The sequence below is a fragment of the Gordionus sp. m RMFG-2023 genome, chromosome 1, assembly GCF_954871325.1.
Source record: "Gordionus sp. m RMFG-2023 chromosome 1, tfGorSpeb1-WG-v2, whole genome shotgun sequence".
In the NCBI taxonomy this organism is placed as follows: Eukaryota; Metazoa; Nematomorpha; class Gordioida; order Chordodea; family Parachordodidae; genus Gordionus; species Gordionus sp. m RMFG-2023.
In genome coordinates, this window is record NC_088775.1 from 72,919,976 (window position 1) to 72,947,893 (window position 27,918).

At 26.4% G+C, this 27,918-nt stretch overlaps 1 protein-coding gene across 1 annotated transcript; it reads right to left on the reverse strand.

The window, feature by feature from the left end:
* Window positions 1-1,515: 1,515 nt before the first annotated feature.
* LOC135929668 (NF-X1-type zinc finger protein NFXL1-like) lies at window positions 1,516-27,769 on the reverse strand. The gene is made up of 17 exons (XM_065466358.1): window positions 27,633-27,769; window positions 27,351-27,593; window positions 24,008-24,117; window positions 23,380-23,513; window positions 22,167-22,354; window positions 20,092-20,253; window positions 19,639-19,739; window positions 18,798-18,915; window positions 18,200-18,318; window positions 15,446-15,577; window positions 13,230-13,320; window positions 12,679-12,799; window positions 12,162-12,327; window positions 7,752-7,892; window positions 7,406-7,541; window positions 6,580-6,860; window positions 1,516-1,920 (listed from the first exon to the last, which is right to left on the reverse strand). The coding sequence occupies exons 1-17, from the start codon at window positions 27,748-27,750 to the stop codon at window positions 1,516-1,518; spliced, it is 2,766 nt and encodes a 921-aa protein (XP_065322430.1). The 5' UTR covers window positions 27,751-27,769.
* Between the last annotated feature and the right edge of the window lie 149 nt (window positions 27,770-27,918).

The following is a 27,918-nucleotide window of genomic DNA, read 5'->3' on the forward strand; positions in this document are numbered from 1 at the left end:
TTTTGTGAAATTTTCAAAAGATTTTTACATGACAGAATTTTAATTTTCATTAAAATATATAATAATTTATATATTTTAAATTTTATTGAAAAGTTTATAAACTCTTCTACAAATTGAATAAGTTTTATGAGTATTTAGGAAATCTAGATATTATTTCAATCATGATTTGTCAATTTAGAGCTAGCGAGGTTAGCGAAACCATAAATGTCAATTATGGCAGTTATTAATAACGGGCGTAGGTTAAAGTCAGCTCGTTTCAGCAAAAAAGTTGAAAAATAAATATTATGACAATTGTCATTTTTCTATGGTACATATTCACTGAAATTTTATTTTAACATCTTTAAAATACATATTTTACCTATATGTTTTAAAAAAATTCAAAAAAGTTAAAAAAATAACGATTATGACAATTGTCACTTTTCTATGGTATCTTCACTAATTTTATTTTAACATCTTTATACAATATATATTTTTACATTTGCTTTGAAAAAATTCAAATAAGTTCAAAAATAACGATTATGACAATTGTCACTTTTCTATGGTAAATCTTGACATAAATTTTAACTTAATATGTTTATGATATATATTTTTACCTATATGCTGACTAAATAGATCAACTTAGTCGACTAATTTAGTTGTTTTAGTAGACTATATTAGCCTTTTTAGTCGACTATATTAGTCGTTTTAGTCGACTATATTAGTCGTTTTAGTCGACTATATTAGTCGTTTTAGTCGACTAAATTAGTCGTTTTAGTCGACTAAATTAGTCATTTTAGTCGACTATATTAGTCGTTTTAGTCGACTATATTAGTCGTTTTAGTCGACTATATTAGTCGTTTTAGTCGACTAAATTAGTCGTTTTAGTCGACTATATTAGTCGTTTTAGTCGACTAAATTAGTCGCTAGTCGTTTTAGTCGATTTCCATGACTACGACTATTAGTCGTAGTCGAAAGTACTCGACTAATTAACAACACTAACTATACCTATAAAACACTCTTAATAATATAATAAAATAAAGAAGTTGTATACTATAAAATTCCAAATAAAACTTATGATGACATGGATGTGTGATTTAAAATTAGGAATAAAAATAAAATTATATGTAATGATAATTATAATTACTACAGATAAAAAGTTATATAAAATAGTCCCAAAAACAAAAAAATTTACAAATCTTATTTTTAAAGATTTATTTATGAAAGCAAACATTAAAAGTAAAAAATATGGCTTTATGAAACGATTTAATTGATCTTAAAAAATCTATATATTTAATTTAGATATTGATTATTTATTATTGTTTTAAGATATCCATTTGACGTCTGATACTACCCGTCTGTTTAAAATTATAACGTTTTTGATCATCATATAATACTAGTAAAAATATCGTTATATTATACTGTAAAGTTACATTACATAATTAAGACTAGTTTTATTTATTTATATATCACAAATAAATATAATAACAATTTGCAACAACTTGAGCCGTTAAAATTTAAATGCTTTTAATAATAAAACTAAAACATTTTATGATAAATAATCACAGCTATCAGAAGCATTATAGCGGATCCAAAGACAACAAAAAAATTATTCGTACAATTACTTTTGAATTTATTATTATCAATAAGGATATCATCATGGCATTTGTTAAAGCTCTCTTGGATGTTTTCATTATTTTGAGCTTCATCATTTATCCCACTGCAAGATTGTACACATGATACATTATAGCCTTTGTAATTGACTTGATGACAAGATAAAAGTTTTTTAATTTTTTTGCAAGGGCAATAAACTTTAACTTTTGCCGTACATATTTTTTTAACACTATTATGCTTGTCTTGAGAATTAATAACATTATCTAAAGTGTCTGCAGCACAAGGTGGTGGGTGACATATTTGAGTACATCTATGTCCGCATTTAGTTAACTAAGTTGATATAAAAAGTTTAAAAAATATAGACTTTAAAAAAAGTGAATCTTGTTATGTATAACCTGTGTCAGGGTCACTGAAAGGGAGGAACAGGGGATCGAGCCCTCTGAATTTAAAAATGTTAACTAAAAAAATTTAAGCCCCAGGCTAGTGACGCCCCTGATCCCATATTCAAAAATAACTTATATTAGTCAGATTTGGGCCAAGTGACAGTGTTGTTAGAAGCTACTTTTAAAAGGAGCGCGCTACCGCTATTTGCCAAAAAGGTAGCACGCTAACGCTATTTGCCAAAAAGGTATCACGCTAACGCTACTTTAACCTGTCAAAACCAAGTAGCGCGCTATTAGCTACCGTTACTTATTTTAATACTAAATCTTTTTAATTTTTGGTTATATATAATGTATTTTATTTGTGAATATAAAAAAAATTAACATATTTAAAAGTTTATTAATTATAAAAGAATTTATATAAAAGGACAATAATTAATGTAATAAAAATAATTATTTATTTTTTATTTATTGTATTACATTTTAAAATAATTTCAATATTAGAAGTTTAGCCTTACTAACGCTCAACCAGGGTTGGGCAGTATCGCGGATATTTGTATCACAGGATACTTTTGTATCTTGTTTCTTTTTTAAAATTTCGGAAAGTATCTTGTATCCAGTATCTAAGATACATATTATTTAAAAGTATTTGTATCTTAACCAACTTTGTATTCAAAAAGATACAGATACTTTAAAAAAAATTTATATTGGTTAATTTAAATAGTATTAAAATTTAAAATGATATTGTTTTAAAATTTAAATGAAAAATTTAATCAAAATTTAGATATTTTAAGATAATTTTTGATATATGACGTTGGTCGTCATAGAACAATTTGTTAATAATTAGAACTACCATATTTGAATCGTTTTATATCTGTCTATTTTAAAATTACGGAAGAAGAAAATAGAATAATATGTTTATCTTCGTCTTCAGATGATTCTTACCGAAAATTATAACAATAAATTTAAACTAAGCATACTTAATGGCAAATTTTTTGAAGTATTTCAAGATGATCATGATAAAGTTACTGCAGAATGTAAAGAATGCCACAAACCTATAAATGGTTCTGCGGATTCGTCATCAAATTTTGTCAAGCATCTAAAAGTATAATATATAATTATATAATGAATCACATTTATAATCATATTCATTATCATTTCATATTCCATATCTGTTGCAAATTTAGAAGTATTTTAAAATAAATTTTCATATTATTGATAAAAATCATTTATGAAATGAATAAGAAAACTAATACTGATAAAAAAGGAGGTTGTTAATTTGAACACTAGGCCAAAATATAATCTAAATATTTGGGGCACCATTTTTATATGATAGATAGTACTTAGCAATATTTAATCCACCATGTGTTTTTTTAATTTTTACATATATGCTTAAAATATATAATTTTTTTAAAAATTATTTTTAAAAAAATTCTTACAAATGTATTTTTTTAATGATTTTACAAAAATTATTTATAAAATTTTAATGGGTATTAATTATTATTTATAAATAAGACAAAAGTTCATAAATATTTTAATATAAATATATTTCATCTAATTTTATCATTAAAAGTAGAATTTTTTACAAAAAAATTAGTAAATATCTAATATAAAATATTTTATTATTTGTTTCACTTATAGAGACGTCATCTATAATCATATAAAAATTATATGACCCATCATAAAATATCACACAAACAGAAAAAACAAAAAGAAATAGTGAAAACTATTTCATTAACTCAAAAAAAATTAGAATTTTCAAATGATAACAAGAAAAAAATATCTCAAGATAAATTTAATAATTTATTTACTTCATTTGTTGTAAAAGGAATGCATCCATTATCCATAGTTGAGCAAAAGAAATTTGTCAAAATGATGGAAGGTAAATTCAATTTTTTTTCTCTTATCCTTATTTCTTCTACTTGTCAATTTATTATAAATATTATCTTGTATTGGAAATCCAATTAAAATTTTTTCTCGAAGATCTTTGCAAAGAAAAATTGATGAAAGCTTCATACATGAAACTGATAATTTAAAACAGTTATTGAAAGCTCAGACATACATCTGCACTACTGCAGATATTTGGTCTACTAAGACTTGAAGCTTTCTTGGAATGACTTGTCACTGGGTAATGAAATAATATGCTATTTTATTTAAAAATTCAATTAAATAAATATTTAAATAAGCTCTCAAGTGATAGTTTACAAAGATAATCTCGTGCCCTTGTTGTGAGAAGATTTTCAGGAAGCCACACCTATAATAAAATAGCAGAATTAGTTGATGAAATTCATCGTGACTTTGGTATTGACGAAAAGTTATAGCAACTGTTACAGATAACGGCTCTAACTTTAAGAAAGCTTTCAAGGAGTTTGGATATTCTATGGAAGCTGTAGAGAATGACTTTGACATCAATGATGATGAATTGTATAGAATTAGAAAAAATTTATTATGATATTTTAAATTTAGTAAAAAATTTTATTCAAATAAAATTATTTATTTGTTTATTTAAGGGTCTAAAGAAGCCTCAATAACATTGCTTCAACACATTTGTTGTTTGTGCCATAGGATAAGTCTAATTGCCACAACAGATGTCGAGAGATTAAGGATTCTCCTAACATTTCTAAAATGTATCATCCTGCAATAGCTAAATGTAATAAGCTATGGAATGCAAATAATAGGCCTAAAACTGCAAAACTTATCAAAGCAGTTTTAGGAAAACAATTAGTTACACCTTGTTGCAATAGATGGAATAGTTTGTATGATAGTCTTCATAGTTTATTAAAATTTAAAGGCGAACTTCCTTAATTATGTCAAAAATTAGAATTTCCTAAATTAATAGATATTAAAATTCAATATTTAGAAGAATATTGCAATATAATGGCCCCATTGGCTATAGCGATTGACAAAATACAGAGTGAAATCAACTGCTATTATGGAGAATCAGCTCCAATTTTAAATATCGTTAAAAAAAAAATTACAAATTTAATTCAAACCAATCTACAATTTTGCAAACCATTAGCTATTGCCATAGAAAATTTTTTAAATAAAATTAAAAAATATATATGATTTGATAACAATTTTAAAAGTGCATTTTTGGCAACTATTTCTCATCCTTATTTTAAAAATCGTTGGATTGATGGTGAAAAAGAAAAATAATACCTTCAAGATTTGTTATTACATGAAGTTTTAATTGTTTTTAAAAATAATATTGAAATTAATACTTCAACAAAATCTTCAATTGATGAAGATGATGATTACTTTTGCTTTAAAAGTACCACATCCAATTCTAATAATTCAATAAAGTTATTGAAATAGAGGTCCTAAATTATATGAAAGATGACAGGCGGAGTATAAATATGTTAAATAGTTATAAATATATAAAAGAAATATTTATTAAATATAACACAATATTACCCTCCTCAGCCCCCGTTGAAAGATTATTTAGCTTTGCTAATATAGTTAATAGACCAAATTATCAAAGATTGAACGATAAATTATTTGAAATATTAATAATATTAAAAAATAATGCTGATTTATGATGCTGATTTATTATTATTTACTAATTATATAATTATTAAATGGAAATTTGTTATTTTATACAATTTATTTTAAATATTTTTTTATAAATTTATATTATAGATAAGAAAATAAAGCTTTATACATTTTGATTTTGACTATTTAAAGTTTTTTTAAAAAGTATCTTGTATCTTAGATACTTTTTAAAAAAAAATACAAGTATCTTGTTTCATAGATACTTTTTTTTAAAAAAATACAAGTATCTTGTATCTTATTGAAATTTTTCTAAAGTATTTAGTATCTTGTATCTTAAATATAAATTTTATAAAGTATCTGTATCCGAATACAATTTTCTGAAAATTTGCCCAACCCTGCGCTCAACACTACTTGAAGATAATGAGGTATTTAGTTTTACAAATAAATTTTTTAAATATAAAATACTCATTTGCATATTTAATAAATTAAAAAATGAATTTAATGGGTTTTCAATATCTGTCTCACATACACAGTTTACAAAAAAATATAAATTTCAATTTCAAAATTAAATAATAAAATAAAATTATAATTCATTATTAAATTATATTTTAATTTTCGTAGCAACTCTGGCAAGTGGAAATAGTGTTGTGCATTATCATAAAATAAAAGTAAATATTTAATTTAAGAATTATTAACCATATAATTTTATTATATTTTCATAGTTTTTGTCAAATATATCCGATGATGATCATTGAATATATACTCCAAGTGGATAATACGAATAAAATACTTTTCAAGATCTATTATTAATTCCATGCAAGACTCCAATTATTATAACCTAAATACAAGATTCAATTATATTTATTTATTAGATATAGGCAAAGGCCTGATGTTGGCTAAGGTTTTGCTTCAAGAATATAATACACACTTCAAAATTTGATTCGTTTTGATTTTACCAAAACAACGTGTTAGGGCTAATGGTTATTAAAAAAAGGAAATTATGCCTAAATAATTTTAGAGCTATAAACCGACCTGGTTGTTTGTACTATAACAAGATGCATGAAAGTGAAAATAATTTCTCAAAATGTAAGCAAATATTATTTATAAAATATCTTACCAGCTTGGGACATCTATTTTTACAAGATAATGGGTCATCCATGAAATTGTCAGTCATATCCCCGCAATCCTTCTTTCTCTCTAGATTCCCTTTCGTCTCTCTAAGGTTTCTAAAAGTTAAGCACTCTATATAAACTTTGTTTAAACTGCAATGACAATCAATTTTCACCATTTTAAAGCATTCGGGACATGGGCCAGGGTGACACCAGAGTTTATCGCAAGAGTGATTACAACATATCGGTCTAGATTTTTGACATGGATTTTCGCAAATCTCGCACTGATCTGTTAAATAAAATAAATAGCGTGTGCTAATTAGCTTCCATCCTGATCCCGAAATTATTTATCATCAGATAAAAAAAAAGGGTTTGATAATTCTATTCCAAAGTCCGGGCTACACCGGGTAAAAATATCTTATTCATGTATATAGTTTTACCACTGAAGTAAGATATTAAGTGAATAAATGCTACTACTAAAACTACACATAGTTTCTGGTTAAATGGCCTTAATCCCAGTTTAATAAATTCTTTTAGAATTTCCAGTATGTACAATATTTGCCTCCATATATCTTCCGGGGAAGGGGCTTCTAAGGGGTAGGGAATAAAGAATATTTTGAATGCCTTAAAATTATTTTCTCTCATGCAGAAAGATGCCGTTATTCACGATCCTCGGAATTTTCACATCACAATTTAATTTGTTAATATAAAAAAAATTGCTATATAAGATATAAAGATTAAGAATTATTTATATAAAAGTGTAAAATATTTAAAACAAGTTAAAATTTCCAAAATTTAGTGGTTTATCAAGTTTAAAAATCAAAATTTTTAAACCGTCTAAGTCTTTAGTGTTAGAATGACAAATTTTTGAGCAGGTATGATTGCCACATTGTAAAATGCGACCGCACTCAACGCCACAAGAAAATACGAAGCCTATACGCTCTGCCTCATTACATTCAAAATTCTTGGTCTATAAAAAAAAATATAAGCTATTTAACAGAATAATTTTAATATTTACAAAAAAATAATATATAATTGCAATCTTGAAAAGTAAACATTGAGAAAGCTTCCCTAGAAGGGTATATGTCTATATAAATTATGTGATCGGTATAAACCTCTAAGAGTTAAAAAAATAGATCTTTGGTGGGATTAAAAATAACATATTTATATAAAAAATTACCATATGATTTCCTAAACATTTCAACGCGATAAGCTGCTTGCAAGGGGGGCACTCAGAATTCGTAAGAGTTAATTTAAGCTCGATTTTGGGTTCCCAAGGAGCGTTTCGTTTTTTTGTTGTAATCTGATAGTTTGCTTCTTTCTTTAGTAATAGTCAATAATAGGAATGTATAAAAAATATTTTTAATTAGAAAAAGCACAATATTTAAACATCTTCCGCTGTCGTGAGATATGCTGGTTTGTCATGAGGAAATATCCAGTTAATCCTAAGTCGCCTCACTAATGTCTAGAAAGGATCATAAATTGGCCTTTTTTAGGATGGAATGCGCCATACGTGCCATTCTACCTGTCCTAAATTTTTGGTCGAATGGTAGACTAATTGAAGCGATAGAACGTTTCCATGATAATTTAAACAAATAATTGAAGATTAACATTAAAAGGATCGATTGTTCCGATGACTTAATAATGAATTTCTTTAATTATTACAATTAGGTTTTGTATAATTGTCGTTTTAATGTCGATGTATAATAAAATATGATAATGTGCAGAATTGTCACAAGGGGGGGGGAAGCACAAATTTCCTAAAAAAATTTAAGAGCCTTCAAAAAATTTTTTATTTTTTTAAAAAATACCTAAAAAAAATAAGGTTATTTTGAAATTAATATCTAAAAAAAGGTTATTTTCAAAAGTTTTAGCAAAAAAATTCTCAGGCCCCCTAAAATTGTAAAAGCTAATGACGCCACTGATGTGGCATTGTTGAAGGTTAGGTAGATATGATTTTTTAAATAGACAAAAACAATAAAAATATTAAGTTAACCCATTACTTATTTTTACGGTGCACCATTTACACCATTTCCTATAAACATAGGAGTTTTTTTTAAAGTATATATAGTTCCGCTAGAAATCGAAGCTTGGCCATACAGTATAAGAATTTTTGCACAAATTACCCGGCCCGTTAAAATTTAAGAGAAGTCAGATAAGGCCCGACTAATTGAAACTTTGTGAAATGCCTGCCCCTGTCAGTTAAAATTTTTTCCAGCCATCATAATTTCAACATGTCTAATTTTATTATTTTAAATTTAGGATTATAAAAACCCCATTTATGAATATTGGTAGGTCTTTCTTCTACTTCGACATTATTCACAATTCAGAAATATCTTCAACTATGTAATCAATATTTCAATAATGCAGGAAGTTATTTTAAAAATTGAATATATGAAACCAATTTCCAGTGGCGCACCGAACACCACCGCGCCACGATGGGCCTCCTATTTTTTTAAAAAGGGTTTTTTAGTTGTGGGGAGAGGCTCATAAGAATTTTCTATGCGAAGGGCCCAAAGATTTAGTTTTCTCAAATAATAAATTTCAAATGTTTATTTCGTCCGCCATTAAGGCGCTATATCCAGACGGGACGTGTCTCTTAACGCTATATTACTGACGCAAGTACTAGTGTTGTTAACGGCTCGTTTTGAGTTGATTTTTAAAAACGGCCAACTCAATATTTCATCCATAAAAATATTACGCAAGCCTGAAGATTTGTTCATAGAAGGAACAAAGGTCTAAACATATATTATCGAAATCTCGAGACTTAGGCAATATTTTTCTGCCTAAAATATTGAGTTAGCCATTTTTAAAAAGTGGCTCAAAACGAGCCGTTTAACAACACTAGCAAGTACCCAGTCTAACTAATATACATATATTTCCGAGGGCCAATTTATAACTTTTCCAAATCATTTTTATTGTAGTTTTAATTAGGCTAGGGTTATAAGAATGAATTTAGAAACGAATTCAAATAGCAAATCATTTGTATTAAAAATTATTGGTTAATTTTTCTTAAATATAAAAAATGAATTATTTTTAAAAAAATTTTAATAAATTTTATTTTACATATTTCCAAATGTTTATCAAAGAGTGGAATATTTCTTTATTTTCATAATTTCCCTTCATCATTTTGAAACATTTTATAATATATCCGCCTTTTTCAAATTTAAACACAAATTTTATGCGAAAATCGATATTTCAAGCCCTAATAAAGGTCTAAATGAAAATTTATGAATTGAATTTTTCAATAATTTTTCTTTCTTTAAAAATTTATATATATTTTTTTTGTATATATATAAATTTCTAATTGAGCACATATATTTCTTTTTAATATTTGTAGAATTTTAGTAAAATTAATTGATTTATCATCAAGTTGACAAAAAATCCTTCCAAAAAACTCTATATAGATTGTAGCAATTTAAAAGTGTAAACTTAAAGTATTTTAAATATCTTATAAATGAATTCATCAAGTTAATATACTACAACACCCTTAGATTATCGTATGTGTATAATATATTTGCATACAGTGAAGGGGGGGGGGGGAAGTGGGTGGAACCAAAAAGATAAATTTTCATCTGATATTTGGATCCAGCTTATTGATGATAAATTTAAACTAAAGAAGATAATAGGACAATAAAAGTTGCCAATTATTTTTGTATGAACAATTTTATAATATTTAAAAAAAAGAATTATTCATTGGTTAGTCATCTTGATCCTTTTTACAATGTATATTTGATAGTGCTATAAACCTTATTTAAAAAAAGAAACGCGTTACTGTTACGCTTTAAAATAAGGAACACCCGTTTCTAATTATCTTGTAAAAAAATAACCCATTACTCGCTATTCAAAAAAAAGTAACGAACTAATCGTTACTTAAAAAAATACTAAATATATATAATTATTTATTTTTAACAACAATTGGTTTTCAGAATTTTGATCAGATAGACAAGGGCGCTAGTGCTCAAAATAAAGGTGGGCGCGGGCCTAATTTTTTATTCATGACCCGCCCGCTCACGAAAGGCAGTATTTTGATTCACGCCCGAAAATTCACTAAATTTTTCAAAACTATTGCTATTATTTTACACTTTTTTGAATTTATTAATTTCCATTATTAATAAAAAATAAATACAATCTATAAATCGAAATTTATTTAGAAAAAGAAGAATGTCCATCTTTTTTTATTTCAATTGTGTAAGCCTTTCCTCTTAAAAGAGATTGGCTACAGAAAATAACCTTTCACTATAAACTTGCCGGGGCTGACAAGATTTTACTCGCTAATTTTCTCAAAAAAGGAAATGAATATTCCTGCATCTAAAACTTCAAAATATTGTCTTGTTATTTGTCTTATGAGCGAAAAATCTTTTAAGTTCATCCTCACAACTTTCATCGGTAGATGTTGATGCTTCATCAGAATCAACTAGAAATTCTCTAAATTTTTCATTTAGAATATACGGTTTTTTATGAGTGTAGGGTGAATTAGGAAAGGTATAAATGATAGTTGGCATTGACTTATGAACTAATTTTATATCATTTCGCAGGTTCATCCTTTTCTTCTTCTATTAAATAAGACTTTTGAAATTCGAATCTAGAATTAAGCCTACCTTATGTAGTAGCTACATAATAAATCTATCTTTTAAAAGAAATCTTGTTCTGTTTTTTAAGGTTTTGATAATTATTGTATCATGTTCAGAAGGTTAACAAAATTTTACTAATTTTTGTTTCCATAGATAAACTTCATTTATTGTGAGACGAAAATCTGCGCTCAGATTATCCAAGCATCTTTTAAATATCGATAAAAATTTATCTAACTCGCTTATGATGTTGATATCAATTGTGGTTAATCTAAATTCTTGCTTGCTAAACAAGTACATCTGTATTTCAGAATATGATTTTAAGAAACTCTGTATCATGATATATACAGAGTTTCATTTCGTTATTACATCTTGTTTAAGGATGTGGCTTAGTTTGCTATTAGCTGTAGATTATTTGAAATATTATTTCTATATTTAAATAAATTCGGGCCGGGCCGGGCATGAAAAATTAGGCCCGATGCAGATCACTAATAAGTACTATTAACATATATTTCTTTATAAAATAAATTATAATATTAGAAAATATAAATCAACATTTAATTAGATTATCAATATTGAGTGTAAGAAATTCAACAACAAAAATATAATCAATAAAATAAAAAGGAAGACCTTATGGGGATGATCTGAATTTAAAACTTAGCTTAAATTACTTATAAAATTCAATAATGTATAATAAAATAAAAAATATTTCTTACACATATTTTTTAAGTACCTTTTGAAACAAGTAACGAAGGTCGTTCCATTTCCTCAAAAAAAGTAACGACGTTACTTTACGACGTTACTTTACAGCACTAATATATATTTTTTTATAAACTGATATTTTTAAAAAAAATATCTCATCAATTTTTTAAACTTAAATTCAAATCATAATGGTATATTAAAAAAATGAAAATTAAAAATGGTATTTTTTCAACAGTTTTAAAATGATGCCTCAGTTTTATAAAAATATTTGAGGATAAAAAATGTTATAAACATAAATTCATAATTTTTTTACTAACATTAGCAGTTGTGGGTTCATTAAAAACGTATTGAAAATCGTGACAGGCTTGCAAACATTTATGCCCGCATAGTAATTCTTTGTTGCAAGTTAATTCGCATGGAGGACAAGGTCCAAAGTGACACAAATGCTCTTTTAATACATCATGGTGACAACGTGGTTTAGTCCTAATAACAAAATAAATGGCTTTATTTATGAATCAATTTTTTTAAAGCATTTAAATCTTGATTAGAATCATCAGGTTTAACAAAAGCAACTAAATAGAATATAATATTTTATATAAATGACTCTGCAAATAACTAAATTGTGATCATAGAATGAGACGTATAATAAACTTGCAAATTTTTTTTACTCTATATTTATAAAGTTATTTATATTTAGTACAAATTATTTGATGACAAATCAATTACCACTAAATTAATTCCTTGAACAACTTGTCAAAATTTTCGACTGATTATGATTATTCAAAATATTTATTTATTACAACAAAAGAATGCAAGTTATTTAATAGATTTAACTTGCAAATTTCTTTACAGGCCGGAGGTTTAATATGATTATCTTTACCACATGGAACGCTTTTAACCGTCTTTTCACAAGCACATGAGATTTTCATGGTCAAAGGACAGGGATAACACATACCTAAATTAATTATATTCGCATACGCTTTAATAGTAGGTAGTTTGATTAAGTTTAGTCACTGGGTGGGTAAATTTTATAATTAATAAAATATGTCTTTTTAATATATAATGGGTCATTATGTGGTTTGAAATATAGATAAATTATTGAAAAGTATTCTTTAATAATAATAATGGTAAATGATCAATATGTTATGCTTAACACAATCTATACCAACTATTAATAAAGCAGCGTTGTTAATCGCTTTTCTTATTATTTAGTAGAGCTAAATTGTCAAAATTTCTCATCTCGAAGTTCGCAAAAATGTGTTATGTTAAACTTGAAACTAATTTAAGGCATGCAGGCTTTAGCCCCTGATGAAGTAGCGATGCCAATAATAAATAAGGCGTTAATAGATAAGAGCTTATAATTTGTTTTAAGACTATTAGCAAACCTCTGTGACATGGGCTAGTACATTTATGTTTTCTGCAGTTCAAAGTTGCACCACATACCTGATCGCAATTATTACAATTCCCATTGCAACACTATAATATTAAATTTTATAAATAATATTAAAATTATACAATAAAAGTTCAAAAAAAATATATTCCATATACTAAAATAAAAACTTGATGTTAATATTAAAATCACTTTCAATAAGAATTTGATCCAAATACAAACCGAAAAATCTCTATTTTAAAAGGGATCCGGCTAATAAGCGTATATGAGAATGTCTGACCGAGTCCGAACGATTCTATTTCGGTCAGATTGCAGATTCGGCTCAGGGCTCAGTTAGAAATGTTATAAGCAATAGCTATTATTGTTTATGGATAGTTTTGTTAAATGGTATATAAACGGCTAGCTCTTTAGCTAGAAAAATATTGCCTAAGCCAGGAGATTTCGCGAATATATGCCCAATCCTATGTGCCAACTATGAGCAAAATATTCAGGTTTGCATAATATTTTCCTAAATAAAATATTGATTTTGCCGTTTTTAAAAATCGGCTCAAATCGAGCTATTTAAAAACACTAATCCTGACAGGGATCCAAACCGAACCTGAACCGAACTATTACACCGCTAAAAAGCCGTATTTTTAAAAAAACTAAACCGAACCTAAACCGTTAAAAAAATTTCTAGCCGAACCTGAACCGAACCGCTAAAATGCTTCTGAACCGGTTAGAGCCTCATGATTTTATGCTTATAAAATAATGTGTAAGTTATTACTAGTATATTGCAAAAATTTTAATTATATTCGAATTGTTTTAAAGATTATTATCAATCCACATTTGATTGATAAGTGCCAGTCATAATTTTTATAAACTTTAGTATATTGCCATTGTATCAAATCCAATATAAATTATTTACATATAGTAATATAAATGACACATCAAAATGTAATATACTGATTGTTAAATAAATATGAAAGGCCATCAGGAGCAAATCTTGAGCGTTACATAAAAAGAAACCACCCTCTAGAATTCGATAAAATTAACAAAATATTACAAGAGCCTAATAAAATAAATTTAAAATGTCATCAAGCCAACAGACGATAGAAAAAGCATTAAAAGAACAAACTATATCAGTAAAACTAAATTAAAAAAATAATAATCGATGCTTGTACTGAGTTGGTACTTTTAATAACAGACCATTCAAATTAATCGATGATAGCGGTTTAAAAAAATTCTTGATCCTATATTAGAAAACGTGGGTAATATTAAAATTTTGAGTATTCGGTAAAATATAATCAAAGAAATAAATGGTAAGTTATTATCTCTAAAAATTGATTGTTAATCGTTATAGACAGGTCCATTATTGGGATTAATCTTCAGTATATTCAAAAAGCACAAATTGTTTTGAGAACAGTAGCAATGAAAGAAATTCTTGAACGGCTCACTGCAGAAAATTTAAAACTTCTTTTAATAAAAGTAATAAATGATTATGAAAACAAAACATCACAAATATACACTATAACAACTGACAATGGGGCAAATTTATTAAGATGGTAAAATTATTTATGGAGGATAATGAAGATGACAATCAAAAAATACAAATTGTCTGATATCATACTGGCAGTGCGGCTACCCAAGTTAGTGTGGAAAGATGTTTTCACCAATCAAATTTATACCTCCTTATAAATGTAATTTGAGTGAGACGAATCTTGAAATTATATTCATTGTGCGGTTTAATAAAAAAATTTAAGTAAATAAAGCTAATATTGTTCATAAAATAAATCATTGATTTATTTGTTACATTTATAAATTAAATATTATTTTATAATGTGCAATTAATAAAAATAATGAAAGTTTTATGTATGTGTTTTTTATTATATTCTTCTCTATATATAATTCGAATGTAGGTTTGAATACAAAAGTGTTCGAACCGAACAGATATTTTTATTTTTTACGATCGGTTTGGATCCCTGAGCCTTATTTCCAAAATATTATCGCAATCAAAGGTAAAAATATCTGATGACTCCTGGACAATAATAATTATCTTTATCGTATTTTTAGTAAAATTTCGATTTCCTATTTATCTTACTAAAGATCTTTTAGAAGCGTCGAAATCAGGATCTATGCCATTAGTTTCAGCTGGTTCCCTTTTAAAATTAGAAGTAAACAGTTGAACATGAAATTTGTAATATTATAAAATTAAGAAAAAAATAGAAAAACCTTTCTTTTACACAAATGTACACCACAATTCCTATATTTTTCGCATTTGTTATCACAGATGTAATCTTTGTGACAAAGTAATGTTCTTTTAGCTGACCCACAACGACAAGTTTTTAACACCGAGTAAGTACACTTATAATATATAATTATTGTAGAAATGGTAAGATAATTTGCAAAAGGTTTTTTATTATTTTTTATTTTGATATATTAAATCATAATAATAAGAGCGAATAAATTTCTATAATTCTTTGCTCTATATAACAAAAATAAAGAATAATAAAATATAACAAAAATAAAATGAAAAGTTAAGCGGTCTATAAAATAGGAAATTCGGTATGGTTAAAAAAGTATATTACATTATTTGAATGATAATATTCAGGTTATGCCAAAATCTCAAAATAAAATATAAACAAATTTATTTAAATAGTAATCAATCTAAATATATAAAAAAAAAGTTTAGGTTAAGAAATAAAAATAAGAAATAAGTTAATTTATGATCTTCAACGATTATACAAATTTTATTTTATTTTAAAGTAATTTGGTTAAAATTGTCCTGAAGATGAAAAATGTGGGATACAATAAGTAAATAATATATTAATATGCTAAGGAATATTCATTCTTAGATATAATCATTAGCTTCCAGAAAATCCAATCGAATAATGAGATATTTGTATTCTAATATACAACTAATTCGAGGATTAAAAATGAGACTCAATATATTTTTTTAGGATAGATTTTATCTTTTATTAAGTGCAGTTATAGTTTAATAACAAAAAGTATTGATAAAATTCAAAATAAGAGAAATAAATTATATTTTTTTTTTATAAATGATTAAATTTGATTAAAATCAAAAATTTAGTAAATATTTATAGTTTTCCTAATGTATATTAGATGTTTACATTAACCACTACAAGACCTAGTAAGTATCTTCCTTTTTTAAATGTTTAAGAGAGATAAAGAAAAAAACATTTTTAATAAATCCTATTTTAAAAAATCTTGATAATAATTTGATTAAAAAAAATGTTTCCAATAATCATTATAAAGTTTCATATGATCAAATAATATTTTTTCCCAAATAATATATTATTAAATATGCACATTTTTGGAGATGGTCCTATGTATACAATGTGATAAAAATCATTCTAATTAGTAAGAATCAATCTTTTAGGTGTTGATAGAGGACCTATAAATATAGATCTTTCTGCAAAAAAAATGTTTACGAGTTCCTGCAGTGAGGACAAACTGTTCTATTTTATTTTTTTTATAATTTATAAAGATTAAAATCTGCTATAAAAGTGTAAAGGGTGTTAGAGAATAGGATTAGGGAACAAACGAAAATTGATGAAATTCAATTTGGTTTTACATCGGGGAAAGGTTCAACAGATGCAATTTTTGTGGTGAGACAAATACAGGAAAAATATCTTGCAAAGGAAAATTATATTATATGTTTGCTGACCTTGAGAAGGCATGGTACCGCGTGAGGTTACTAGATGGGCCTTGAGAAAATCAGGCGTGAAAGAATGGCTGGTTATGGCAGTAGCTAATGTATGTGGGTGCACAAATTACGGTCGTGACGGATGAGATAGTAAAAGCTTTGAAGCCATAGGACTTTACCATGGTCCGTGCTAAGTCAATTATTATTTATTTTACTAACGGATGTTGTGGCTTGAGAGATGCATGAAGGAGTTCCTAAAAAGTATGCGGGTGACCTTGTAAACGCAAACAGCGAGGAAGAATTGGGGGATAAAATTATTATACGGAAGATGGATATGGAAGAAGGGTCTGAAAATGAATGCATACAGAAGATACAAAGGTGATGATGATGGGGACAATCTGCAGGTAGAGAAATCCAACAAATGGCCTTGAGTGTATGTTAAAATGGAGTTGTTAGAAATTCAATTCAATGAATCAGATGCCAGAAATATGTGCTCAAAAGATTTAGTGGGGAAAATGGAAGCCTGATGATAGAAAGTGTATGTAGAACATATAGTGAAAGGGTATAATAATGATAAGGTGGAAAATAATGGCAGGATATTAGAAATCGATCAACTCTGAAAAGATGTTTTATTATTTCTGCTGCTGTAAGGGTCAAAGGGTGGAAGGGTGGAAGAGGTTCAGAGATGTCGCCTATTCAAACATATAAAAACGTCCCACTGAAGTTAAAGGGGAGAGTTTACATAACCCTGCGTTCAGTTAGTGCGAATTTTTGTTGAAGTATACAAAAATGAATGTAAAATGATAATATTTTTATATACTTCGCCGCGAATTCGCACTAACTGTGAATGCAGTGTAAGCTGTGTGAGGAGTTGTATAGTTTATGGCGAAGAAACATGGAGAATGAAAGTGACTCATTAAGGTAAATTGAAATGAGAATAATTAAATAGATGTTTAGGGTATATCTGAGGGAGTGAAAAACTAGCAAGGAATTGCGAGTAATGTGGGAATAAAAGTGATTAGAGTAGTAATGAGAAGAACTGAGATGGTTTTGTCATATAGAACGAAAGAAGCCTCGATGGAAGCAAAAGAATTAAGACCTCATGGAAGGCCCAAGATGATGTGGATAAAGGTGATAGCGGCAGATATGAGAAAAATGAATCTTAAAAATATTTATGTTAAGGACCGTCAAAAATAGAGAAAGAAAATTAGAGGGGAAACTGGCTTACCTGAATAAACCTGGCATTCACTATGAAACCGAGAAGCAAATATTTGTAAAGAAAATAAAATAAATTTTTTAAAATAAAATTCAGATCTTACTAATCCGCATGTACCAATATGACATCTTTCGGGGCATTTATGAAGACGGCAAGGCATAGGTTTATCACAAGTTTGACCGCAACAAGGAACGTCTTTAAAACAGGGTATACCTTTGTGTTCTTTAATTTCATTTAAAAATTGTGGTTTGAGCAATAATTTTATTTTATATTTTATAAACTAAACTACAAAATCGACTAAAAGATGAGATCCTGCGACTTTCTTTTTCATTTTTATTAAAATAGCAATTTATAAATTAATCGATCATACCTCTCATTAAACTAACCTATTTACCTGTATCATTCAAAAGTACCCTCAATCCTGATTTTCAAATATATGATTCAAAATTTGAACAATGAATATTATAAAATGAAAGACAATAAAAAAATAATTCAATCCCCTTCTTTATTTTATGCGTAAGAAATGAAGATGTAATATATATTTTAATTACTATAAAATTTTCATATTAAAATTATTTGGGAGAATTATTTTTTTAAAAATCATTTCAAATAGATAACTCGAAATCTTGACGAATATATTTAACCCTGCTAACTTTATTATAATTACAATATAATTATAAATTTCAAATAATAAACTAAACTGATTTTTCCGCAAGGACAACTTCTTTCTCCCGACTTGGGACAATATATTGAACATGGGCCGGCATGGCATACCTTCTCGCATTCGTGATAACCACAGGAAAAAGGTTTGTCACATATCTTTATTATTAATAAAGGATTTGAGATAATTAGATGGCAGTATCATTATTCTACACGTGTAAAATGAGAATTTTTTTTTATCATTGATTCTTTGGAGGAACCTCTAAATCAATCATAAAAAATCTAAATTAATATAAGGAATAATAGAACTAGAGAGATATCATTTTTTTACCGATACCAATTCCGTCACTGTCGAATACCACTACTTATATATAAAATTTACCGAAAAAAACATATGCAATATAACTTAATTATTTTATTTAAATTCATCCATTTTTATTTTTTAAATATTATAATTTATATAATAATTATTATAAATTCGAGATTTTTTTTGCTATTTCTTAGAATAAATAAAATTTTCGTTTTTTTTAAATGGAAGTAATATTACAAGAATTTTTCTTTAAATAATAAAATATGAGCAAAAATAGTAATAAGAGAGCGGGCAACTTTTAAAATTAATTTTATTAAATCAAAAAAATTAAAATGGTCTAAAAAGCTAAATTTTTACAATAAATTATAAAAATATTTAGTGCAAAAAAATAAGTATTTTAGTATAAAAATTTTATCTAGATATTATTCCGATACCTTTATAGGGGTCAATAATTTGGTATTGGCCCATGGTACCGAAAAAAAGTAGTGGCATATATAGATACAGGCATCTGCCGATAATTGATATAGGCATCTCTGACTAAAACAAAAAATTATATTTTTTTTAAGAAAAACTTTTTCACATTGCCATAATGAGTCTTGGCACGATCTCTTTTCCAAGCCCCGACCGCATAGGCAAGTCTGTAAACTCTCTTTTTTACAAGTCGGGCAAGGACCTATATAATAAAAATTTGTGTTTTTTTTAATAGACGAGTTTAAAAAACATATATATCTATGACAAAAATTAGTTACGAAATATTTATTTTTCAAACAAAAAAAAACTCAACTACAAGTACAACCATGTAATCATAGACAAATTTATATAATTAACGATCTGTAGAAATAGTTTATCAAGTAGTTATGCATTGACGCAAAACGGTAAAATAGGATTATATTAATATTAAGGAAGGAATTGGTCAGAATTTTTTAAGCCCAATATAAATGATGAATTTATGGATGCACTTACAAAATCCTAACTCATTTTATAGTTTTATCGACCATAAACATCAATTTAAATATTAAAGATACCAGAATGGCAATTTAGCGCACACGTGTGATGGCCACAATTCAATTTTCTTCTACATTTTTGACTGCAGGACCAAGCAGAGGCTGCACATCGTCTGATGTGGGGAGCCGAGGAGCCACAGTGGCAACTAAGGTTGATAGTTTTGGGACAAGGCGGGCAAGGACCTTCGATAAATATGAATTTAAATAATATAATTTCAGATAGTAGAATATGGTTGATTTTTAAATATCTCAGGAGGTAATATCTAAAATATTTATTAGATATTCTAGCTTTGATAGCTCACTAGAATGATATATACCTATGGGCTCGAGGGTTCATGGTGTTCGCTCAAAGCTTTAAATATTGTATTGTTAATTTTGTAATTGTAAAAAGACGAATAGATAATCTGTAGAATTCATACTATAAACGAGGGCTATTTTATCCTAAATTTAGGAGTATCGCCGCTGATGGCGATATCTTTAAATAATTTACTATACTCTTTTTATTATTTTTAAAATAAATTCAAATATAAAAAATTCATGAAAAGTGATCTTACAATTTTTTTTTTTTTGTAATAAATCCGCTATCTCGAAATTAATACAACTGTTAAAATAAATTACTTTATCAAATAAAATATATATCAAAAAATGCAAACTACAACAGTTAATTGTGCTATGTCTAGGGTGGCAACTTTTAGAGAATCAGCAGTGCAATAGATGGTGTTATATTTGATTGTTTATATATTAAAAGGTTATGCTATTTGAATTATATTTAATATTATCTTGGAGGTCAATGTAATTGCATATTAGTAGAAGTTAAATGACATAATTATAAAAGACTATATATAGGAAACAATTTTATAATAAAGAATCTATTGTTTTGACTATAAAAGATGGTGCTCATTTTCTTAAACTCTGATGTTGCAAAAAGAGCAAGGGGCATCTATATCGCTTAGGATTACACTTGTGTAGACATATTCGCTAAATCTAACGCCCATAAAAATTCTCAGGCGGCTGAAATAAAAAAATATAATGGAAACTTCGGCCACAAGTCACTTTCCTTCTTGAAGGTGATAGGAAAAAATGTTAACCATCTCACGGTCCAACAGAATATTTCTATATTCGCCAATACATTGGTTTAGAAATTTGAGTTCAAATTTCTTGTCAATTGAGGGCTTCATGTAGTCTATTAATTATCTACCGATCATCGTTTATATTTTTATTAGTCTTTTTTTAAATGTATATCTATTTTTGTTTTAACATATATTTAATGCATATTTATTGATATATTCATCATATAAATTTAAATATATTATCAATAAAATCATTTAAATTCATTAATAAAAAAAATTTAAATAGGTGAGCAAAAATTAAATATTAAAACTGGAAGTAATGTAGAATAAAATAGATACTTTTTCACAATTGCAAATTATAATTTATATTCAGGAGTTCATAAAATGTAACTAATTATATTATGCAAAAATTATTATTTTCAAACAATTCACACATTTAAAATGTATATATATAGGGAGAATCATTTTTAAGCATTTTTATATAACTTAGTTTAAAAGAATATTTATATTATTTCACACCCTTTAATTTAATTTTTTAAATATTTTTATTCTTTCAATAATTAATAATTTAGTTTAACTAGTTGTATTTGAGTATGCCATATATTCGAAACAGTGCCCAACTTATATTTTTTATTGAAAAAAAATCAAGGAGAAAAGTATATCAATTTTATTTTAGCCACACCAGGTTTTTATCCTTATTTTTTTTTACATATTATTTTTAAGAAATAATATCAGGCTCCCCGAATTTTTTAAAATAAATACTTCAGCTTAATTTAAAGATATCTAATAAAAAAATTAACTGCGCTTTTAGCACTCATCTCATATCTCTTGGAGGTTGGGAGCTAAAATTTATATTTCTTTACCATATATAATATCAACACATAAATTTTTTTTAAAATCTGAAGACAGGGCAATTATTGATTTGGAATGAAATTCACCAATAGTTAAAGTAAGCTGAAAAATAAATTCTTAATAAAACTTTACAAATTTAACCCATAAAAAATTAATTGATAACGAAAATATTACCGGGATGGCAAAGTAAGAGGCAAGTGTGGACGCAAGATTTTAATGTTTTACCGCATGTGTTGCCGCACGAATGAGGCAGAACCCAATTATCAATGCTAAGATTATACGAAGGGTTTTCGACTTTTCCACAAAAACAAGTGTAAACCTTGGGGATTTGATTTTTTTCGTAGTCCTGGCGACATTTTGGGCTACAATTATAATTTGATTTAATGAAGGAATCAAAAAAATTATCAAACAAATATAGTTAGTTGCTTTGTCTGAAAGAATTACAATTAATTTGAGGTGTGCCAATAGCAGTAGATATCAGCCGATTCAATATTTAATAATAACATTATGTGAAAAATGTTTATAAGGAATAAAATAAACCAAAATTTAATAATAAAATAAATATATAAACATATAAAGTAAATACACATTTCCAATTTAAAAAAATAGTTGAGCCATATACTTTTTTTAACATTTATTGGATATTAACAATGTCTCATAAAAAAATTTTATCTGACATTTTGATATCTCGAATAGGCCAATTCGATATTGGCAGATAACCCGACTAAAAATACGAATGATAGGGGTGATTCGATAAGATATTAAGGAAAATTGGTACATTTTTTAAATTCACAAATCGTTCAGATGTTTTATTAATTGATTGTTTTCTTTATAATTCTTGCCTGTTTTTTGATAATAACCAGAGACGAGAACATATGAGAATTTCATGACAAAATTGTTTAAAATTAATGGTATATAATAGAGCTTTGCATCGGACTTATTTTCAGGTCTAGGAGAAGATATTTGTACAATCAATCCAATAATTTTTCTCAAAGATTCGAGTTTCAGAACTGATTAGTTATGAAAAAATTTATATATATACTGAAATATAACCGCAAAACAAGTCCTCATTGAAAAAAGAACTTTCTACAAATCATTAAATTAAAAATATACCACCCTACCCTGAATTTCCCTAAACCATATGTATTATAAAAAAATTTTAATATTTGCATTCAAATATTATAGAAAAATGATTATTTCATGAATTTTATTATGATTATTTTATTTCACATTTTCTTTTTACTCTTAAATTTACCATCTTCCATAACCAGAACTTTTAAATTAGATAAGAGAACTAAGAAGTATATTTCGAAGCCCTATTGTGTATAATGTACATATGAGATGTATATATAAATACATTATGATTGATTTTAAAAAGATTTTAAACCAGGTCCATTTGATATCCAAATCGAATTCTGATCTGATTATAGGGTTTATGGCGGTTTTGTAAGCACCGTCGTTGATCCACGTTTGAAGACATTGCAAATGAAATAAAGCATAACAAGAGGAACAACTCCAAATCTTGAGTATACAAATAATTGTTAAAAAAATCTCTTGAATTAAAAACTCTGAAATATATTCTGGTTTCTTTAGAAATGCTGTGAACTAAATAATATGTTTAAATCACTTATCTCATGTATGGGTAATAATGTTGGTAGTCTGGGTTGTTGTTTAACAAATTAGTCAATTTTAATTTATTTATTAATCCTACCTCATATCTAGTAAAAAAAATTTAACCTTACCAATCCCTGACTTCGTCAGTTAGTTTAAACTGCTCACGTCGGGGATCGAACCAGGGTCCTATTGCGCTTTAACTCAGATCTCTAATCCTCTGGTCGGAGTCATAGCTGCCATTAAAACTAATCATTTTTATTAAAACGTGGTTTTCTTTTAATTTCCCAGACTACCTATTAATTACATTTTTTTTAGAGAGATAGTTTGACATTTCGTTAGTATTATTTAAGGAGAGTCTGATGATTAAATTGCCTATAGTTTTATATTTATTTTTTAAAAACGGGATGCTTTCTCTTGATAGTACCGATACAAATAAGGCAGGTGTTGTCGGAGGATTGATCAAGCGTCTCTTTTACCAATTGTAATACTTTGGCGTTTTCTAATTTTTCATCTAGGGTTAAAAAAAATACATAATTAGAGTGGCAAATTAAATTATTAATAATTTTATAATGTAATAATCATAATTTAAAAAAAAACACTTGTTACGTGAAGCAGTGGAAAATAACCAATAATTATATGTATTGAAGGAATAAATTTCTTAAAATAGAAATGGATGAATATATTAGGCCGCGAAAATTTTATATTAATATAAAATGCCCATTGATTTATAAAATTCATTATTTTGATTAACAATATTTTGTTTAGTATTTTATTAATAACTTATTCAATAGTGTTATATATATATTTATTATCCCAAAGTTCTTTAAATTGATTTAATTTATAATCGAAAATGCATATATAAAACATGCTTTGATTTTATCCAAAAAATAATATTTTAACACTAATTATATTATACCAATATCAAATAAATGAAAAACATTAAACAACCTGGAATAGAGGCCTGCAATGGACGTATTTAAAACTAGAATGTAAGCTCAGTAATTGTTTTATAAATATTTTTAACCCGCAAATTCGTCCGACCAATGTTATTAATTTCCCACCCCTCTAATCTGGCATTCTTATAAAATATCACATACTATAAATAAATCCATAGTGTTCCAATTCCAACATATATCATATCAAAATAAAAATATGAATTAAATCCATAACTAAGGCTGTGTCCTAAATCTAAAAAATATAAATAAATATATTTAATTTTGAAGAAAAAAAATAACATAAGCTATTTTTAATGTAATAATAAATTATTAGTGTTCCAAACAGGGCTTTGACCCGAACCGTGAAACCGGAACGAACCGTTATAATTTTCTGAACCGTAATCGTTATAAAGAAAATATGAAAGGAGGGAACCGAACTGTTATAAATATTTTGAGTGGGTTTAAACTGGTTCATAACGCTTTTAAAAATAATTAATATTAAACTTCCTTGGGGGGAATTTAATTTCGTGATTTTTTATCAAATTAATTTTTTTTTACAATTAAATCGCCTTCATATAATTCAATACCAAGTTTATTGTTTTTACTTTATATTCTCAACCTAATGGAGGTTAGGCAAATTACTAGTTAATAAGATAAGAAATAATCTTCATAGTTAAATTAAATAAGGAATTATAAAAATATAATTTAAAAAATTTTTCTTTAAGATTAATATATATGGTTTAGGTAGTGTTTTTAAAAAGCCCAATTAGGGTAGATTTCTCAAAATGTCCAAATTAAGATTTTAGCTAAAATAATATAATATTATATTTGTCGAGATTTAGAAATAGATGTCCAAGCTTTTCTGCCAGCTATGAGCAAAATTTTTAGGCTTAAATAATGCTATTTTGGTTATAATCTTTATCGGGACCTTTTTTAAGTTGGCCCAAATAGGGTTTTTTAACAAAACTAGGTTTAGGTTTGTGATTAATTTTTTTAAAAATCAAATTTATAAAAACCAGAACGAGCCGAAAAGAACCATTAAAAATTCCAAACCGAACCGATGTGAATTTCTTCAAAAAAAACGAAATGGAACAAAACCTTTATAAAATTTCAAACTAAAAACGAAACGAACAGAACTGTTATACTTAACAGTTGAAAGCCCTGGTTCTAAATCTTCGTCATTTACTAAAAGAATTTTTTTTTAAATAATAAAAATTAAGAATAAAAATTTTTCAAAATTTATTTATTTGGGTAATTTTTACGTAAAAACTAGTAAGTAATATTAAATTATTTGGTGGCATTGTTATTTTTCGTATTTTATTCTTGTTTTTTTTAAACTTTTACAAAACCTTAAAAAAGAATAATGGCAGATTTCAGACATGTTTCATAATTTTATTGATTTGCTAAAATTTATAAATTTTGAGGTTTTAATATATTTAGGACAAAGCCTAATTTATAAAATGTATGCAAATAAATGGTAAGAAAATATTTTTTTTATAATAACTAACTATTTTATTAATTATATGTATATTTATATTTTATGAAGTAATTGTCATATTGCAACATTGGGATTTTGTCATGCATTTTATTCATAATAATTATTGCATAAATATATAAAAATATTGAAAATATTATGCCTTAAACATTGCATAAATATCAGAGACCTGCAGAGATACCATAGGCATGGCCTGGCCCGAATTTTTTTTAAAATAATTTTGGCCAAGCCCCCAGCTTGGCCCAGGTTTTATTTTTTCAGGCCCAGCCCAGATTTTCCTTAAATAAATTATGTTTAGCTAATAATGGCGATTTAAAACTGACGGCCTGGCCCAATTGTTTTTTAGCCGGGTCTGAGATCTCTGATAAATATAAATAAAATTAATAAATTTTTCCAATTTTTTTATTTCCTTTAGATATCAAACTATTATATTACTAAAAGGGGGTATTTCAGATGCATACTTTGAAAATAATGAGGATTTTGAGAAGCTATCTTGCCAAAAAGATTTTTTTATATATTTTACCAGAAATTTTCTTGAAATGGAAGAAAATGGTATACTCATGGTAATGATATAACAGAAATTCCCAAGAAAATGTTAACATGGAGAAGTAAAGATAATCCATAATTTAAAAGATTTTTTGAAGATTTTTTTGGCCAGAATTTTCAGCAAAAAATCTCTGAAGATTCACAAAATTGAAGTTATTTTTTAAAAAATTTGTGATTTCATCAATTTGTTTTATAAATTATTAATATTAACATTTTCTGAATCCCCTTGAAGAGATAAACCATTTATATAATATATATTACTTTAATATTGATTCTTAAGAATTCTTAAGGGGATTCTCTTTTGTTATTTTTAAATATTATATAATTGTGATATGCAATGAAGAAAAGAAATGGAAAAATAGTAAGGAAATAAAACATAAATATATTTGGGGTAATGGGCTGGGTTTATTTTTTTTATAGATGATGTTAGTGTTGGCCTAATTTGATTACAGACTGGGATAACAGGTAGCTCTATAAGACTAATAAAAATAATATTAATTGCATAGTATTGGACAAGATGCTTATTGATTTTTTTATTAAAAATTCAGTATTATTTTATTTTTTTAAATGACTAGTATAGTTTTGATATGATGATCTTGTTTTATTTATAGCACTTGAATATAGTAAATTATATTATAAAATATACAATAAGAAATAATAAATAATAAATGGAGAACTAAAAATGTAATGATATAATTTTTAGTTTTTAAATAAAATTAGTTGACAATCTTATAATAAATATTGTTCTAATTGATAAATTAAACTTACCATAAGATTTGAAAAGGTTTGAAATAATTTTTGAGTTGCAATTTTGACTATTTCCCTCATCTTCATCATTACTGTCAGAATAATAATTAACAAAGTTCTTTGTGGTTGAGGGTTTAAGTCCTAAACTAAGTTTATTGCTTTGAACATTATTATTGATGTGATTTGAAATGTTATTGCTGAGATTTTGATTTCCCGCATAAAAGAAAGAACGCTGCAGTGTATCAGATTTAAATAAACATTTAGCTATATTTTAATGAATTACAATAATGTAAAATATATTACTATTTGAATTATTATCAATTGATTTCATAGAGCCGGTAGAGTTAGCATCTTCTTCTCTAGGTATTTTATTTTTAATTTGCCACGGCTTATTAAGATCGTTATTACTATTCTGTTTCATTTTATAGAATGCGTCAAATTTTTAAAATTAAAAGGAACTGAATTCACAGTAAAAAGGATAAATATCATTATCAGCCAGCTGTAATGTATGCTGTCAAATTTGATATAACATATGATAGTATTTTTTATTAATATCTGAATATTTATATTTAAAAAAAATGATAAAACA